The sequence below is a fragment of the Scylla paramamosain genome, chromosome 32 (assembly GCF_035594125.1).
Source record: "Scylla paramamosain isolate STU-SP2022 chromosome 32, ASM3559412v1, whole genome shotgun sequence".
Classification (NCBI taxonomy): Eukaryota; Metazoa; Arthropoda; class Malacostraca; order Decapoda; family Portunidae; genus Scylla; species Scylla paramamosain.
Window position 1 is genome coordinate 4541773 of NC_087182.1, and position 19365 is coordinate 4561137.

Here is a 19365-nt window from a genome sequence, read left to right on the forward strand (position 1 = left end):
TTTTATATACTTTGTGACTCTGCTTTGTATGTTGGTATCATTTCTCTTGTTTCTGTACATCTGTCAACACTTCTTCCACTTTTCTCCACTCGCCACATCTCTAACACTACTGCCTTTGAGGATATTCACTGTAATGATGCACCCTTGTAGGAATATTTCAGTATCTCACACTACATTTGAGACCCACCAGAGCTCTCCACATCCCTTCTACCCCTCCTGTGTTGTTATTAATGTTGGCCTCAATGTGTACACTAGTAGATAACACAGTACAGTACAGTATCATTAATGCTGCTCTTTGTTTTGAAGTATTTTAGTAAGTATGCTGGAAAGTAATGTATAGCAGGGTTCTTTGTGGTATTTGTTGTCAGGTTATCATAGAAGTAAGCAATAACAAATCTCTTTAAAATTACTGATGAATAAATAAACTTGGTGAAATAAACTTAAACAATAAAATGCATATAAATCTTTCTTTTTAATATAATACTGTGATGTATTCATTATTGTTCCATTGCATTGTTATTTATACATATAGGAAGTTCCCAACACACCAACTCAGTCACTTCCAGTGGCTTATCTCTATGAATCCATAAAATACCAGTGGGTAAAGCCATATTATTGTATTGCTGAGTCTGGAGTCAGGGTGCCTTGAATGTGTGTCTGACCCTCTCTTTCTCATCAGATCGGTCCTGACAAGCAGGAGTTCACTGTTGATGGCCTCACACCCAAGAAGAAATACAAGTTCCGTGTGAAGGCCGTCAACAAGGAGGGAGAGTCTGAGCCTCTGGAGAACGACGAGCCCATCTTGGCTCGTAACCCTTACGGTGAGCCTGGAGAATGTGCCGTACCTTAGTGTTGCTGGTCTCAGAGGATCAGTGTGTGTTCAGTACAGTCACTTCCTTAGCTGTTTAGAATAGTGGTCTAAATTGAGTGGAAGAATGAAAGACAGTCAGGCATTATCAGTCTTTCATCCCTTTCACTGATAAATTCCAGAGCTCCCTGCCTGCTTCTGTGTTTCCTTCTTCCTATGACTTTAACTTTTTCAAGAGAGAGGTTTCAGGACACTAACCCTCCAATTTTGGACAGTCCTTTTGGTATCTTATCAGAGACTAGCATCTCAGTGGGCTTTTTTTTCTTTTTTGTTCCCTTAGGCCAGTGTCCCTTACATAAAAAAAGAAACTGAGAGAGCGAGCAAACTCTAAGGTAATCATCCTACCCATACAGATGAGCCAGGTCGTCCTGGCAAACCCGAAATCATCGACTACGATAACACGATGGTGGTGCTGCGCTGGACACCCCCGGAGAAGGACGGCGGCCGCCCCATCACCCACTACCACGTTGAGATGAAGGACAAGCACTCCTTGGAATGGAAGGAAGTTGTGCAGACCAAGGACACCAACTGTGAGGCACAGGTGCCCGGCCTAAAGGAGGGAACCATCTACAGCTTCCGAGTGCGTGCTGCTAACAAGGCTGGTGTTGGTGAGGCCTCAGAACCCACTGACAACCACAAGTGCAAACATAAGAACTGTGAGTATCTGGCTGTTTGCTGTTATTACTCTTGATTTTATTATGTTTTCATTATTTGGTTTGTATGCACTTCCTCCACTAGTATTTAATTATATACTACCACACATTTACTCAACTCATTCCCCAGCAAATCTAAAAGTTACTGTATTATTTTCCTGCTGTATTATGACATCACTTTCCTGCTAACTCATTAGATGTTTCCATTTACTTATTCATTCCTCAGCAAATCTAAGTTATTGTACTATTTCCTTGCCTTTTTATATGGCATAACTTCCCTGCTAACTCTCACTCCTCTCTTCTCTTGAGATATTATCACTTCCCTGCTCACTGTAATCTCTCCTACCTCCTTACCCTAGTCACTCCTACCTACTCACTCTAGTCTCTCTTACCTATTCACCTAGTCTCTCCTACCTGCTCACCCTAGTCTCTTCTCCACAGTGAAGCCTCGCATTGACCGCACCAACTTCAAGTCTGTGACCATCAAGGTAGGACGCAGCCACAAGTGGGCAGTGGACTACATTGGTGAGCCAGACCCAGAAGTGGAGTGGATCTTCAAGGAGAGTGTGGTGTCCTCCTCTGACCGCATCAACATTGAGAACACCGACCATCACACTGAGTTCTCCGTCACCAACGCCAAGAGGAAGGATGCTGGACTGTACACTCTCAAGATAGAGAACCGCAATGGCAAGGACACAGAGACCGTGGAGCTAGTGGTGCTGGGTGAGTAGGAGAGTCTGTCCTGGGGTGTGTTTGTAAGGTTATAAAGTTCTATGTAACATTACATTCTCATTACTGTGTGTTTTCTGAACCAAATGTCTTGGTTTATGCAACTTTCAGAATATAAAACATGTTCAGTTATGTGCATTATTCTTTAACACTTGAGTATTAAATCATATTAACTACCAAGAGAAATGTACTGAATAATTACACTGCACTATGATTATTTTTGCCAACACTGATATGCCTCACTTTGTACTTATGATTATCCTCATCCTATTGTTTTGATCCCCCACAGGCAAACCAGCCAAATGCCAAGGCCCTCTTGATGTGTCCAACATTCATGACACTGGCTGTACCCTCAAGTGGGAGGAGCCAAAGGATGACGGTGGCCTGCCCATCAAGGAGTACGAGGTTGAGAAGATGGATCTGGCAACTGGCAAGTGGATCCGATGTGGCAAGGTGAGTTGATCATTCCTTTCTCATTACTGTGTGTTTTCTGAACCAAATGTCTTGGTTATCCTCTGTAATTTCTTGAATGTTAAAGTGTACTCCTCTTTCATAGTTTTGTGTTAAATGAGAATGTTTTATATTCTTCAGTAATACATCCTTAAGAACTATAGTCATATATTTTATTCCACTTATGTATTTGCCCTCTGAGATGGATGGCTGCATTTACCCAACATATTCTTCACTAAACAAAATGTGGTTCCCCCCTGCAGTGCCCCGGTGCTGTGGTTCCTCCCTTCTTCAACGTGGAGGGACTTGAGCCAGGCCACCAGTACAAGTTCCGAGTCACTGCCGTCAACGATGAGGGTGACTCAGAGCCCCTGGAGGCTGACCAAGCCATCCTTGCCAAGAATCCCTTCGGTAAGTATCTTTCCTATTGACGAGGCCTCTCATGTGTTTCTTGTACTTCTCACTTACACTGACACTTCTCAACACTTCACTTTTCATCTTGGCATTCCTTCATCTCACCAGCAGCTTATCACAACACATTCTTCATCATAACATCTGTGTGCCCTTCCAGATGTCCCCAAGGCTCCTGGCCGTCCAGAGATCATCGACTATGACAACAAGTCTGTTGACCTGAAGTGGACCGTGCCTGAGTCTGATGGCGGTGCACCAATCATGAAGTACATTGTGCAGAAGAAGGACAGGTAAGATGCATACTTGATAGTGGCATGAGTGTGGCAAGGATTGAGTCACCGGTGATGCAGAGCCGTATCTGTTAAAAGAATACCCTTAATCGGCACATAAAACTTTATTTTCTAAACATTAAGTTCTCCCATGGTATACAGTTTATCACTCCAGTGTTAAAAACCTTCCTTGCTAAACACCCTTGTAATGATGAGTCCGGCGGGAGTCATGGGGAGGTGATGCAAGGGTTCGCAAGGCTCACTGCCCCTGGACGGCCACTCAGGTACATGCCTGACTGGGAGGCTGCTGCCGAGGTGAAGCAGGATGTTACCAAGCCGCTCAAACCCGGCGACACTGTGGAGACCAAGGTGGGCGGCCTCAAGCACCGCGCTGAGTACCAGTTCAGGGTGGTTGCTGTCAACAAGGCTGGAAACTCACCTGAATCAGAGGCCACAGACTACCACCTGGTGAAACATCGTGCCCGTGAGTGTCCTCCCCGCTGGGTCACCCTCCCCACCCCCTCACTCCCTCCACCGGCCCAGCCCCATCCCCCCTCCCCCTCATGTGCCACTGGGGTCCCATCTCCCCCCAGTCTTTATGTTATCCGGCCTTTTCTATGTTATCTTGGCCGTTATTTGTTTGATAGGTCACCTGTTACCAGCCCTTTATGTTCCATGGGCCATCTCTGTTATCTTTGGCCTTATCTGTTACATGGGCCTTCTCTGTTATATGGTCATCTGTTTGCCTGGCGGGTATATGTGTTATCAGCTTGCTGCATGTCATCACGGCTGCTGCATGCCTCTTGGTAGCCAGTGCGAGGCTGCTCTCTATGTCACCTGGCTGTCTGACTGGTGAAGTGGCCGGTCTATGTGTTAACTAGCTGTTATATGTGCTGCCTGACCACTATGTGTTACCTTGCTGTTGCCTGTTACCTCCCGTTACCTCCCATATATGTTATCTGTTACCTTGCTGTGTTATACCCACACCAAATCTTCCTCACCTCACTACACCTTGCTTCCACCTATTACATGTCATCTTTTCCTCTATGTTACCTCTCCCATGATGTTACCTCTCCCAACATGTTACTGGCCATTATATGTTACCATTCCCCAAACAGTACCAAGCCATGATGTTACCTTTCCTTACCTGTCACCTCTCAATGTTACCCCCTCAATGTTACCTTTCCCTTAAATATCCCAGCCACTATGTTAGCTTCCCATACATGTTACCTCTCCTTATATGTTACCTATCCCATTTTCCCTCCAGATATATGTTACCTTTCCCCTAGTTACCTTTCCCCACCTGTTCCCATTATATGTTATCCTTTTCCTCTCCCTCTGTTTCCCATATATGTTACCTTTTCCCTCCATACCATACAAGGCCACCATATGTTACCTTTTCCCCCATGTTTCCCAATATATGTTACCTTTCCACTCCCATTCCCAATATATGGTGCCTTTCCAACTCCTATATATGTTACCTTTCCTACATGTTACCTTTCCCATCCCTTCCATACATGTTACCTTCATAAATGTTACCTTATCCAACCTCCTCTATGGCTGGTATATGTTATCCATCCAAATGTTACCTTTTTTTCCCCAATGTTTCCTTTCTTCTCCTCCCCCACATGGCCAGAACATGTTTCCCATGTTACCAGATTGTTACCTGAGTACCCCCTCCACTATCTGTTACCTGTTACCTCCGTGTGCTACTTGGCTGCTACCTGTGTCTACCTGTTGATTGTGTCAGGCTATGTGTCTTGATATAAGGTTACTTGTTTAGTTCCTATAAACTATATATTATTTGTTTGTTTCTATGTACTACTCATAAAGTGTATTTGTTTACTTTCTCCAGTTTAACACCTTAGTTTAATATCTTGTACACTTGTCTTTTTTGTCTATTTATTTCACTTTTTTTCTGGCACATCAGTTCAATGAAACTTTTTGAGTCTGTCACTCTGCTAACATCAGTACAAGTTTGTCTGTCCAATTTGGCAAAAGTAGGTAGTTGTTGACTTGATTCATACAGCCGACCAGTGTACTCCTTCACTTACTCACACAAATAGTCCATCTGTCTTTGTACCCCTCTTTACATTTGCCAGACTGATTTTTCCACCACCAACACTTGTTCTCTCACCACATTAATCAGTCAGTCCTCTTCCACCTCTTGGGTTCCCTTGTCTTTGCAATGAGCCGTCTGTCCGTCTGTTCTGTCTGTCTCACCGAGTCTTGACTGTCACTCGGCCATAACCTGGTTAGCTGATGTTATGCCTCTGCCTGTCCCTCAACAGTCAAGCCTCGCATCGACCGCACTAACCTCAAGCAGATCACAATCAAGGCTGGACGCAATGTGAAGCTTGACGTCAACGTAGAGGGAGAGCCTGCGCCAACCATTCAGTGGATTTTCCAGGAGAAGGAGGTAAGGGTTTGTGCCACCTTGGGTCTTCCTGTGCTGAGAAAAGATATCATTGTCTTCATCATCGTCATTGTCACTTCACATTATTGTTCTGCATACTAAGAGGTGTAGGTAAAATGAAGCCACCACTTGTGTTTTTGTAGTTTATATTTGTTACTTTTCCTCTTATAATGTACTGAATAAGCTGAGATGTACTACTGATGATCATTGATTTAACAAATAGACAGATTTTTTTCACCTCAAAAATACAGACTAAATAAAACAAAGAATATAAATTAGGTTATGGCCACCCACTACAATCACTACCACTACAATCACCGCCACTACAGTCACCGCACATCATCAACACTTGCCACACTCACAGGTGCAGGAGACCAATGTGGAGATCGTCAATGTGGACTACAACACCAAGTTCAACATTATTGACGCCAAGAGGAAGCAGAGTGGAACTTACAAGATCATCGCCACCAACCAGCACGGCAAAGACGAGGCTGAGGTGGAGATCGTCATCCTCTGTGAGTGTTCAAAAAGAAGGTTGACTTTTTAATAGTTTTCCTGGATAGTTTAACAAAAGAACAACTTAATAAATGAACTGAAATATTATCATCCTCTGTGAGTGTTCAAAGAGAAGGCTGACATTTTTTGCCAATTTTGCTGGAAACTTTCTAAAAACAACTTGATGAACATGCAGAAAAACTGTCATTCTCTCTGAGTGTTTTAAGATAAGGCTGACTTTTAATAGTATTGCTGGGTACTTACTTAAACTAAAAACTTGATGGCCACATGGATAGATTTATCAAAACACTTCTCTTCATAAACTCCCTTCAGAAATCATTACCCTTTCTATTTACTATTTCCTTCTACCCTTCTGTTGTACACTCACAAATCCTCGGCCTTTGTAGTCACTCATTCCTTCTCTCCTTCTGATGTATTCTCACAAATCTTCACCATCTCTCTCTCTTTCATCTTCAGCTGGCCCTTCAAAGCCTAAAGGTCCTCTCAAGGTTTCTAATGTCACCAAGAAGAGCTGCAAACTCAAGTGGGAGAAGCCTGATGACGATGGTGGCCTTCCCATCAAGGAGTACCTGGTGGAGAAACAGGACCCCATCACTGGCCGCTGGGTTCCCGTCGGCAGGACCAAGGTGGGTACTTACTTGGTGTCTACTTGGTGTTGTAAGAGCCAGAGGAGGAAAGAAGTAGCAGAAGAGAGTAAGTTTTAGTAGATGAAAGATTTGGAGGAGTGTAGTGGGTAAAAGAAGAGAAAGAAAGAGCAGAAGAGACAAAAGAAAGGTAGTGGTGTTAAGAGCTGGAGGAGGAAGAAGTAGCAGGAGAGAGTAAGTCTGATTGTAGTTTCAGTAAATGAAGATGGAGAAGAAGTTGGGTAGAAAATAAAAGTGAAAAAAGAACAAAATAGCTAAAACATGAGAGAAAAGAAAAGAAGTAGGGAAAAATGTAGTTATAATAGGGAACAAAGGAAGCAAAAAGTAAGGTGCAAAAGGATATTAAATGAGCTGAGAAAAATAGGAAGACAAGTAAAAGAATAACAACCAAAGGAGGATCGTAAAATTGTTTCCCCTCGGCAGGACACCAACATGGACGTCCCTGGGCTGCAGGAGGGCAAGGAATACATGTTCCGCGTGAAGGCTGTCAATGATGAGGGAGAATCTGAGCCCCTTGAGACCGACCACGCTGTCCTGGCTAAGGATCCCTACAGTGAGTGCCTTCCTGCTTGCTTTCTCACTTGTTTTGTTTTCACTTCTTATTTGTATTTCTCAACTTTTTTTGGTTATTTTATGAGTATTTTTGTTGTTTCATTTCAGTTTTTTCTTATTCTTGTTTCTTTATTTCTCTTTTGTTTCTGTTATTTGATGAGTATTTTTCCTGATTAGAATATATGTTCTTTCCATCTTTTCTCCCTTTAATTAAGCTTTCATGAATGTACTGATTCTATGCTATTTTTTTATACTTCTCTTGTCTTTTTGACCCACCAACTGTCATATTTGCTGATTAAAATTTATATCCTTTCCACCCTCTCTTTTCTCTTCACCAGTCTTAAATTGCTTCCATACCATTTATTTATTTATTTTTTTCATATCTTTGTCTCACTAATTACCATTTTCTTTCTCTTTTCTTCTACCAAATCTCATGACTTGAGCTGACCCAACTCCACACTCCCTCATAGGTATCCCAGGCAAACCAGGCACTCCAGACATTGTGGACTGGGATGTGGATCGTGTTGACCTTAAGTGGGAGCCTCCTAAGGACACTGGCGGTGCCCCCATCACCAAATACATCATTGAGAAGAAGGAACGCTATGGATCTTGGGAGCCTATCCATGAATCAGAGGTGAGGCTTAGCATGAGTCACTGCTTGTCATTCTTTACTGCATCTGGACATCAGCAGACATCAACGTTCATCTTATATCTGATACTTTGGATCATTTTAAGGAATCTTATTGTGTTTATGTGCAATATATTAAATGCTGCTACTAGTTTTGTGTAGTAATCTTTAAGTAGCTTGTTTTATTGGTTCAGTTCACATATATATATATCAGGGACTGCTGCATGTAGGCTTGATGGCTTCTTCCAGCTTCTCTTATTTTCTTATGTTCTTCTATCTGATGTGTTTCCAACAGAGACTAATAGATAGAATTGTACAGTGTTTCCAACAGAGACTAATAGATAGAATTGTACAGTGTTTCCAACAGAGACTAATAGATAGAATTTACAGTATTTTTGAGCACATAAACCCTGTATAAATCAAAATTAAATCGTAGAATCCTGGAATTTTGGAATTGTGGAATCTTCTTATATTTTTATGTTCCTATATCCAATGTGTTTCCAATAGACTAATAAAAAGAATTGTATAGCTTCTTTGAGCACATAAACCCATTATAAATCAAAATTAGATCCCAGAATGCTCCCTCCCTGCACATGCTCAACACTCCTGCACCTCCACCAGGGCCCCAAGACAGAGTGCAGAGTGCCTGGCCTGAAGGAGGGCAACACCTACCAGTTTCGTGTGGTGGCCGTCAACAAGGCTGGTCCTGGCGAGCCTTCTGACTCCACCAAACCTCACGTAGCCAAGGCCAGATTCCGTAAGTATGGGGAGAAAGAGACTAAGGAAGAAAGGAAATCAGAGTGAAAATAAGACAGAAGAAATTAAAGTAAGGAGAGAACACTGAATATTCTTGAGTAGGATAAAAAGGAATAGCAAAGAATAAGAAGTGGAGAAAGAGATTAGAGTGAGGAATATTAGCAAAAAGTAAAATACACTGCATGAAGAAGTGTTTATTTACTTCCTTTGATCTCCATAACACACTGTTTCTCTCCCCATCAGTCAAGCCTCACATCAACCGTGACAAGCTGAAGAAGATTGTCGTTCGTGCCTCCAAGAAGATTCACTTGGAGGTTGACGTTAAGGGTGAACCTCCTCCAGAGATCACATGGAGCCTGAAGAACAAGAAGGTGGGTGATGGACATGAAAGATGTGTAATGGCCACTCAGAGATCTTTTGGGATCACTATATTGTGTGATTAACCTGATCATGAATTGGAGAAATACTATGCAAGTTTCACTGATTGTTCTCTAAATAAATGAGTTAATAAATGTAAAAATGAAGCTATTGTGGAAGATCCTAAATGCATGAGGCACTGCTGATGGCTAAACAGTTTTCTTCACCTATGCTTCTTCATGCCTCAGGTGGAGACTGGTGGAAACTACATCATACAGGGTGAAGACTACCTCACCAAGATCACCATCAATGACTGTGAGAGGCGCCACACCGGCATCTACAAGATCCATGCCAAGAACGACTCAGGCACTGATGAGGCTGACCTGGAGATTGTAGTGCTGGGTGAGTCCTGGTTATCTGTCATTATCTGCCCTACTCATGTGACACTAGTGAATTAATTGTTCATCATTTAACTTGCACTTCCATTCCCTATGTAAATTTTATGGATGGATCTTGAAGAATACATTTTCAGATAGCTTTTAGCCCTGGATGCATCCTCAGGATAAAAAAGTATAATGTAACTTCAAAGTATCATGAAGTACATTAGATTACATTTTTCCATCCTGTTATATATTGTCTTGAACCAGTGATGTAGCTCCATTATGAATCATCTCACACCTCTCTGCTGCTCTCCACAGACCGCCCCGGCAGGCCTGAGGGTCCCCTGGAGGTGTCTGACGTGCACAAAGAAGGGTGCAAGCTCAAGTGGGAGAAGCCCAAGGATGATGGTGGCCTTCCCATTGACGGCTATGTGGTGGAGAAGATGGACGTCACCACAGGTAAGGGTCACTGTTGTGCCTTAAGGGAAGTAATCTAGAAATAGCTACAGACTTGATTATGAAATTGTGAAATTTGTTTGTGACTTGCAAGAGAACAACGTTTGCTTATTTTACAGGCCGTTGGGTGCCATGTGGCCGCACTGATGGGGACAACCCAGAGCTGGAGGTGACTGGCCTGGAGCCAGGACACAAGTATGAGTTCCGTGTGAAGGCTGTCAATGATGAGGGCGAGTCTGACCCTCTGGATAGCGACCGTGCCATCCTCGCCAAGGATCCATTCGGTAAGTTATTCCTGAATTCTCAGATTTCACTTTCAAATGAGAAAACAAGATGTGGAGTAAAGGAATGTTAGTCTTCCCACAATAACGCTGATACGTTACACCTTACCTGCATAGAAATAACAGAGAAGTAAATTTTGTTTGCCACTATCTTACATTCTCACATTATTCTCCACAAATAATAGCAAGTGCATTAAATTATCTTATTTTCAACCTGACCTTTTTACCCTCTACAGACAAGCCTGGACCTCCTGGGTTGCCTGAGATTGTGGACTTTGATGAGAACTCTGTGAAGCTCAAATGGGACCCACCAATCAGGGATGGCGGCGCTCCCATCACCGGCTACGTGCTGGAGATGAAGCCCAAGGATGGTGACGTGAGTGTCTCTTGCACCTTCCTGTTGATTCAGTGTGTTGCATTAAGTAAAATCCCTTTTTTATATTTTCACCCCTTGCCATGATGATTTTCTGATATCCCTTAAATCTATCCCTGGCTGCAGAAATTTGAGGAGGTGGGCAAGATCAAGGGCAACACCTGCGAGGGCCCCATCAATGGCCTGAAGGAGGGTGAGAAATATGAGTTCCGTGTCAGAGCCGTCAACAAGGCTGGTGTCGGTGATCCCTCAGACTCCACCCTTCCACACACTGCCCGCGCCCGCTACCGTAAGTGATGCACAAGCTCACACAGTCTTATAATATTTTCAGGATATTTTAGCCCATATACATCATCAGTAATTCTTTGTGCTCTCATTAACTTGCCTTCATCCCTCTCGTCTTCCTTCTGCTCATCTCTCCTTCTAAATGCACTCGTTAGCCAACAGATTGTGATGCTTCCTTATTCTGTATTAATATTTATCCAGCCTGTAATATTGTCATTTTCTCCGACTTCTAAATCATATCATTGTCTCTTTAGCTAGCCATGATATGATTCCTAATTCTGGCATCATGTTTGCTTCTTCATTGTGCATTCCATTCATATGTACCCTCCCTTTAATACTGTTATATTTCTCTATTTTCTTCCCTTTTTAAACCATACCATTGTCTCTTCAGTTAGCTATAATAAGATTCTTAATTCTGGCATCATATTTGATTTCTCATTGTGTATTTCCCTAATATTTATCCACCCTCTAATTTTGTCACTTTTTTCTCCATTTTCCTCTCTTTCTAAATCATATCATCACTTCAGTAAGCCATGATGCTATCCTTAATTTCTCATCGTGTTTGTTCTCTCATTGTGTATTTCCTCCACATTTATGCAACCTGGAATTCTGTCATTTTTCTTCATTTTCCCTTCCTTCTAAACCATATCATCATTTCACTATCCTTAATTTCACATCACATTTGCTCTCTTCTCACTCACTCATCCTCCTTCAGGCAAGCCGCGCATTGACCGCACCAATGTCAAGGACATAATCCTTAAGGTTGGCCAGCAGCACCTGTACGATATTGACATCATTGGTGAGCCGAAGCCATCCACTGAATGGACCGTTGAGGGCAAGGTGAGTGTGGAGGCCAAGTATGAGTGTGAGGTTCATGAAAAGTGGATTTGTTAGTGGTCATAGTTGTGAATGGAATTTGTATTAAGGTAGTGAATGGATTTGTTATGAGTATTATGAGTGTGAGAGGCAGATACTACTGAGGATATAAGATAAGTGCACTTGAAAGGTATTAGTAGTTCCAGATGAGATGAATGTGTGCTAGACTGACAGCACAAGTAGATGTTTTAAGTGAGAAAGTTTGGAGTGGTTGGGATTACTCATAAAAGCAATTATGAATGAATGGTTACTAGAAAAAATAGTGATTAAAGATGTTATTAGTGAAAAAAACAGTAGTGATTTTAATGAATGAATGCTGTTTAAGCCTTTATTATGACTAGATCCATATGTATTTAAGTTTGGGGTATGGTAAGGAAGAGCCATGACTAAAGGACATAATAATGGTGATATGGTAAAAGAAATGACATGATGGTGGTGTGATGACAGTACAACAGACACAAGTAAAGAGAAAAGAATATAGCAAAGACCATTCCAGAGAGACAATATAATGAGCACTGGGAACATTCAACTTATGGCAAAATAACAATGGACTTGAAATGACACTTGTACTACCTTTAATGTTATCTATTTCAGAAGATTTTCTTTCAACTGTACAAAAAAAGCTATTTATTTTACACTTATTTTTGCCAGTTCACTCTTTGTTCCATCATTCTGTTGCTCATATTTTTCTGCGAATTTTGGCAAATTAGTCTTTTTGAGCCATCACAGCATTCATCACATTTACTCACACTTATTAACGTATTCCCATTCATTTTGATTTCCTGATTCCCTTCATGTTTTCCTATGTTCATGCTTGCTAATAACCATTCATTGAAAATGCATAGATTAATTTTTTGCCTTTTTGCCAATCATATTTGTACAAGAGGCAAAAAAGACAGTAAGAAGCATAGATTTTTGCATCTTTTCACCTTTCCCAACTTTTCCCATTGTTTTTTGTCCCTGTTTGAGAGAATCCCATTGAGCATCCATTAGCTTGTTTGTGCATCTTTTTCTTTCGTCCAGTCCTTGTTTGTTCCATAGCACTGTAGTTTTGTTGTGTCCCTCATGGGAAGGGAGGATGGGAGGAATGCACAGAGATTGGAAGGGTGTAAGGGGAACAGCAGAAGCAGGAATGATGGAAGCAGAAGCACCAGCAGCAGAAGCAGTTGTGAGGTGCTGCAGTGTGCTGGAGGGATGCATGACCTATGTAGAGCCATTTTGTGTTGTGTTGTGTTGTGTGTCCCTGTCCCACACACACACATCCTACCCACCCATGCGCAGTTTATTACTGCAGTACAATCACGGTCTTCAGGTCTGTCTGTCCACTCCTTGTCCTGAAAATCTCAAGCAGTGAATCCAGACTAAGTGTAGTTATTGTGTTACATAAACACAATGCCTTATTCCATTAGTAACTACACTTCTTCGGATTCAAGTGTTTATGATTCTCACGGCACATTCTCTTCTTCACAACACTGCTTCATTTCTTTACTGAGATACAGGATCTTTAAACAAGTGGTGTACAAGCTGCCATCAACACCTTACTTTCACAAACATGACTTGAAATCATTAATATCACAGTTCATCTTACACTCATTGATGAGAATCCGTTTCATAGACCACACCATAACTTTCAAAGATAGCACTTTACAACTTCCAGATGAAATGTTCTACATGCAGCCTTAAGCTGATGAATTTTAAATTGCACAATAAAACAATAAAGGTTCAAACTCACATATTCAGTACCAAAATTCATGAAACCACTTGTTGCACGCCAACACTGCATTCTTAGAAAAAAAACATTTCCCTCTAACATAAGACATTCCCCTCTAAACCCATCAGTTCTGCTTCCCTCTCCCCATCACACCTGACAGATGGGTCTGAGTGATGGGCAGACCAAGTAAAAGGTTCAGTGGTCTGGTAGTTTGTTGTCATGCCCTCACTCACGTCACTAACTGGGAGCATGTGAGTCACAGTGTTTGGTGCCACAAGGTAAATAAAACAGGCTATTGGCTGGTGATCTGTACCGGCAAGTCAGTGTGTGGCAGTGATTGGCTCTGATGTATGTACTGTTACTCCATATTATTTCTCAGCCAATCATAACACACATGTACTTCAGGCAGCCTTTGATTGGTTAATTCATGAGGATAACATCTCTCTACCAGAATTAGTCAATGAAAAATCAATCTGAAGTACACACAAGCCACAGCAGAACATCACCAGCTAAATATAATCATGTTTATTTTCCTTGGTGGTTATCCAGTGAACATCAGTAGTTTATGCCTCAAGAACGGCATGGTTTTAGCTTCAGAACAAGTGAACAGCACATTCTCAGTAATGTTGTTTGAGAACCCTGAGATACCTAGGTGTTAGCATTATCTCATACAAACAAGACAAGAATTTAGTAATGTAGATGTATCCTTTTCCCCCCAAATAGATGGAATATCAGGTCCTAATGATATATTAAAGATCAATATTTGGGACATTCCTGGCTTTAGATCTGTTGTTTGGAGTGTTCCAGTATTAGAATCAGAGGAGTCACCAGCAAAGTCCTTGCCATAGTAATGAGTAAAGGAGACTACCAGCCACCCTTCCTCAGGTCTTATTATCATGTTCAGAAAGCCAATGTTCCAAGAAGGTTGTCAAAAGGATGATACATGTTATAAATTTCTGGTTAATGTTCCTGATACTGGTTACACACTATCCACAAACTGGAAGAATGTGTCAAAGAATGTTAAGTCAAAGGTATAAATAAATAAACCCCTTGTGATGCATATAAATTAAAAAAAGGCATAAAGACACTGTATAAATGAGTAGTATTCTCATTTATATTAAACAATCAAAGGAAGACATATAATCATGTTTTCCTTTGTTTTATTATTATTTTTTTCTTGGATTGATTCACCTGCAAGACCACAGTCTCACACATACATTGCCAGCCTGAGTGTTGGGCAAGGCAGTGCATGAATGGGGCTGTGAGGCAGGTGTGCAGCCCCTCACCTGTGCATGAGGGGTGTGGGGGTAACTCACCTGTCCTACACATGCATTGGCTTGTGATGGGCTGGTGATGTTACAACCCATATGACCAAAACATAGAGCAAGCTAGCAAGGGTTTCACATTAACAGTTCACTCAGAATAAAAATGCACCAGTTGATTTCATAAGTTTAAAATTTTCATACATATATATTAAAGCTTGTGAAATTCCTGTGAAGGAGAACAACTTGACAAAATGCCTTGCTTCATGGTCACTTGGTCATATTTATACCATGTTCTTTTATGTTTTACTAATGCATGGTTTCTCTTTCTCTCTCCCATCTTCTTTCCCTCCCACTTGCTTCACCTCCATCTGTTGTGGCTGGTGGGACATCCTGCTGGCCTCTGCTGCTCCTGCTGCCCTGCTGGACTTGTCACCTGCTGCTCCTTGTGGGGTCCTCTTCATCCTCTCTTACATGGAACACATGCACCTCATATTTTTTACTCTCTCTCTCTCTCTCTCTCTCTCTCTCTCTCTCTCTCTCTCTCTCTCTCTCTCTCTCTCTCTCTCTCTCTCTCTCTCTCTCTCTCTATGATTTCTTTCTATTTCCTTGTCCATCTGTCATTTCCACACCACACATGACACATCACAGAACGCCAAGGTCCTCCTCTCTTTCGAGCAGGAAGTTAACTCAACTGAAGTAATGAGGGTGGACTCTACCGGCAACAACACCAAGGTGCTCATCCTCAAGGCACGCAGGGAAATGACCGGCAAGTACGTGCTCAAGGCCAAGAACAAGCACGGCGAGGACTCTGTGCAAATCGACATCACTGTCCTTGGTAGGTGCTGGTTACGACACCTTCATTATTCACGTCTAGTTTTATTCTCTTTTTAATCTATTCACTTTTGACTGATACTTTTCTTCACCTTTCTTTTATCCTTTCCATAACCTATTCACTATCTCTAATACTTTTCTGTACTTTTCTTATATCTTCTTCATAATCAATTCACTTTCATCTAATACTTTTTTGTACCATTCTTATATCATCTTCATACTCTATTCACTTTCATCTAATACTTTGTTATACCTTTATTTTATCCTCTTCATAACCTACTCCTTTCAGCTAATATTTTCCTGTATCTTTCTCATATTTGCATAATTCTATTTCTTTGATGCTGTATGCTTCCACATCTTATACATATCCACACCTGCAGGACCACCCAGCAGGCCTGAGGGACCCCTGGAAGTGACTGATGTCAAGGCAAATGGATGCAAACTCAAGTGGGACAAACCAGAAGATGATGGTGGCCTCCCAGTTGATCACTATGAGGTAAGTGTTCAGTTAAGGAATCTCTCACTCCCCTATTACATCCCTAAGACACCTGCTACCTGCCCTTTTACACCTGGCAAATCTTATACATCTCCCACATCTTTTAGCTCATTTCTTACCTCTGCCATGTATTCATCCTTCATTGTACAGGCTTGCACATGCATAAAGTATACATATGTTAACTCAGACTAGTATGGAGTGAGTCTTGTATTCATTCTGATATGTTTCCTGGAGCTTACTCAAGAGGGTTGCCACTACAATATTGCATCTTATTGGATCTGTCCAGACACTTCACTCTCCTAAATCACACTTCATTCTCTTTCCTCCCCTTTTAAATATAAGAGATGCATTGACCTAGGATGACTAAAGGGAAAAAAAAAAGGCCCACTGAGGTGCCAGCCTCTAAAGAGAATGCCAAAAGAATTATCTAAAATTGGAGGATAAGTGTCAGGTGATGAAACGAGCTTCTTTTCAAATTTACTCATCCTATACTCACACTATACATGGTTGTGAGTGACTGATTGGTGTCTGTTCCCTAGATTGAGAAGCTGGACCCCTTGACTGGCCAATGGATGCCTTGCGGAGAGTCCAAGACACCTGAGTTTGACGTGACGGGTCTGCAGGAAGGCAAGAAGTACAAGTTCAGGGTGAAGGCTGTCAATCCTGAAGGAGAGTCTGAACCTCTGGAAGCTGACAAGGCCATCATTGCCAAGAATCCTTATGGTGAGTACTGGAAGAGGAGGAGAAGGAAGAAAATAGGAAGGATTAAAGGAGTAGGAGGAGAATAGGAATGAATAAAGGAGAAGGAAGAAAATAAAGAGCAAAGAAGAAGGAGGAGGAGGAAAAAATAGGAAGGAGTAAAGGAGGAGGAAGAAACTAGGAACAATTAAAGGAGGAGGAAGAGGAGAAGGAAGAAAATAGGAATAAAGGATGAAAAAGAAAGAAAAGGAAGAGAACAGGAAGGAGTAAAGGAAAAAGGAAGAAAATAAAGAGTAAAAGAGGAGGAAGAAGAAAACAGGAAGTAGAGATAGAGAAAGAGTAAGGAAGAACAACAGAGCATATCACCTAAATTGCATAACTCAAACATAGTAGAGGTAGAGGAAGAGTAAGGAAGAACAACAGAGCATATCACCTAAATTACATAACTCAAACATATCTCTCAATCAACAATTATTATATACCAAGGAAAATAACTGAGCACTTTCCTCCACTGCCAGACCCGCCTGGTAAGCCCGGGAAGCCCAAGGCCACCAACTGGGACAAGGACTTTGTGGACCTTGAGTGGGCCAAGCCAAAGGACGACGGTGGTGCAGAGATCACTCAGTACGTCGTTGAGAAGCGTGACGTGGTAAGTAGTGAGAGATAAAAGGAAAAAGACAGAGAATTACATCATAAAACATCTATATATATATCACAATCCTTGCATTCCATCCTCTCACCCCTTTCTCTTCTTTAACAGAGTGGTCGTGGCTGGTCCCCATGTGGTTCCTGCCCTGGCAACAAGACCTCTCTGAAGATCACTGATGTCGAGCCAGGCAAAGAGTACCAGTTCCGTGTTGTTGCCAAGAATAAGGCTGGGCCCTCTGACCCATCAGACCCCTCTGACTCAGTCATTTGCAAGCCAAGATTCTGTAAGTTGTCATGATTTTAGTAGTAGTAGTAGTAGTAGTAGTAGTAGTAGTAGTAGTAGTAGTAGTAGTAGTAGCAGTAATAGTAGCAGTAGTAATGGTAATGGTATGTGCCTGGGCTCCAAGGGTGCAGTATGGTGGTCCACAAGACTGTCCCTTTCTACCGGGGGGCCAGTGGGGCTAAGAGTATGAATGATGTGTGTGAGTTTGTGTGGTGTTTTGTATTATTATTAGTGATAATGGAAAGAGTAGTAGAACCCAGCTGTCTGTTTCAGTTTAGATAACTTGCAGCCACACCTTGTAATCCAATCACACTTTTCCTCTCCTCCCTCAGTGGCTCCACGCATTGACCGCAAGAACTTGGGCCGTAAGACTGTGCGCTCCAGCATGACCTTCAAGAATGAGATCAAGGTGGAGGGTGAGCCTGATCCCAAGGTCACCTGGTCCATTGAAGGCAAGCCCGTTAAGAATGAGCGCATCAACATCCAGAGTGAAGACCACCTGACCACCTTCCTCCTCCGCAAGGCCAAGCGTGCCGACAGCGGCATCTACAAGATCATCGCCAAGAATGACTCTGGCACTGACGAGGCAGAGATGGAGCTGGTTGTCATTGGTGAGTCTTGAACTTCATTCTCTTTGTACATTGGTATCTAGATTCTTTTGTTTCTTTTATTCTCTTGTCATTTTAACTACATGTTAAATTAATGTTGACATTCTGGTCCTCTTATTTTCATGTCAGAACTGAGAATGTTCCTTAGAATTAGGCTTTTCCAGTACTTTCTGGACTATCCTTCATACCAGTTTCCTTGTCCTCCATTCATACAAGATATAAAAAGTTGCTCCACAAACAGTTATCTTAATTCACTAGTTAAAGACACAAACACTCACACCTTCCTTCTCTTCCTCTTGCAGACAAGCCCAGCAAGCCCAAGGGTCCTCTGAAGGTGTCTGATGTCACTGCGGAGTCAGTGAAGCTCAAGTGGGAGCCGCCAGAGGATGACGGTGGTGAGCCTATTGACCATTATGTGGTGGAAAGGATGGACACTGAGACTGGCCGCTGGGTTCCTGTCACTGAGTCCAAGGTCAGTATATGCTTGTCACTGCCTCATTGTTCTGTGAATTCTTTTATTTTGTCTCGCTCATTGGAATTCTGTGTTTTGTATTTTTGAGAGTAAATTTTTCTATTATTTTCCTTTTATTTTGTTTTGTATATTAGATTTTTGTGTTTCATATTTTTGAGTAATTTTTTTGTCATCTTTTTATTTTGTTTTGTATATTAGACTTCTGTGTTTCATATTTGTGTGTGTAATGCTTTTTCTTCATTCTTTATCAGTTTTTCTTTATTCCTTTGTGCTGATTTCCCATAGTTTTCCACATGTTATCTTTTTTTTTTCAGTGTCTCTGATGTTTGTTTTTAGTCTTTTCTTTGAAAATATCAAAGATATTATTTTTCATTGTCTCTAATGTTTCCTTTTAGTTTGTTTTCATGCTGATATTTTCAGACCTCTCCTTGTTATTCTTTTCTCCATTTCTC

At 41.8% G+C, this 19365-nt stretch overlaps 1 protein-coding gene across 26 annotated transcripts in view; it reads left to right on the forward strand.

The window, feature by feature from the left end:
- Positions 1 to 19365, forward strand: part of LOC135088863 (twitchin-like) — a 164509-nt gene that overhangs the window by 114918 nt on the left and 30226 nt on the right. For 25 of the 26 annotated variants that reach the window (XM_063983893.1, XM_063983896.1, XM_063983902.1 and 22 more), the window contains 27 exons: positions 680 to 821; positions 1222 to 1524; positions 1963 to 2244; positions 2540 to 2703; positions 2964 to 3111; positions 3272 to 3401; positions 3665 to 3864; positions 5672 to 5799; positions 6161 to 6311; positions 6769 to 6938; positions 7380 to 7509; positions 7979 to 8142; positions 8758 to 8893; positions 9136 to 9263; positions 9498 to 9651; positions 9948 to 10088; positions 10205 to 10369; positions 10603 to 10742; positions 10866 to 11028; positions 11740 to 11864; positions 15525 to 15711; positions 16088 to 16203; positions 16743 to 16926; positions 17421 to 17551; positions 17663 to 17834; positions 18166 to 18444; positions 18744 to 18913. In XM_063983893.1, coding sequence (XP_063839963.1) covers positions 680 to 821; positions 1222 to 1524; positions 1963 to 2244; positions 2540 to 2703; positions 2964 to 3111; positions 3272 to 3401; positions 3665 to 3864; positions 5672 to 5799; positions 6161 to 6311; positions 6769 to 6938; positions 7380 to 7509; positions 7979 to 8142; positions 8758 to 8893; positions 9136 to 9263; positions 9498 to 9651; positions 9948 to 10088; positions 10205 to 10369; positions 10603 to 10742; positions 10866 to 11028; positions 11740 to 11864; positions 15525 to 15711; positions 16088 to 16203; positions 16743 to 16926; positions 17421 to 17551; positions 17663 to 17834; positions 18166 to 18444; positions 18744 to 18913 — 4503 coding nt within the window. The remainder of the gene's footprint in view (positions 1 to 679; positions 822 to 1221; positions 1525 to 1962; positions 2245 to 2539; positions 2704 to 2963; positions 3112 to 3271; positions 3402 to 3664; positions 3865 to 5671; positions 5800 to 6160; positions 6312 to 6768; positions 6939 to 7379; positions 7510 to 7978; positions 8143 to 8757; positions 8894 to 9135; positions 9264 to 9497; positions 9652 to 9947; positions 10089 to 10204; positions 10370 to 10602; positions 10743 to 10865; positions 11029 to 11739; positions 11865 to 15524; positions 15712 to 16087; positions 16204 to 16742; positions 16927 to 17420; positions 17552 to 17662; positions 17835 to 18165; positions 18445 to 18743; positions 18914 to 19365) is intronic. The other variant, XM_063983905.1, reaches the window with a different exon arrangement.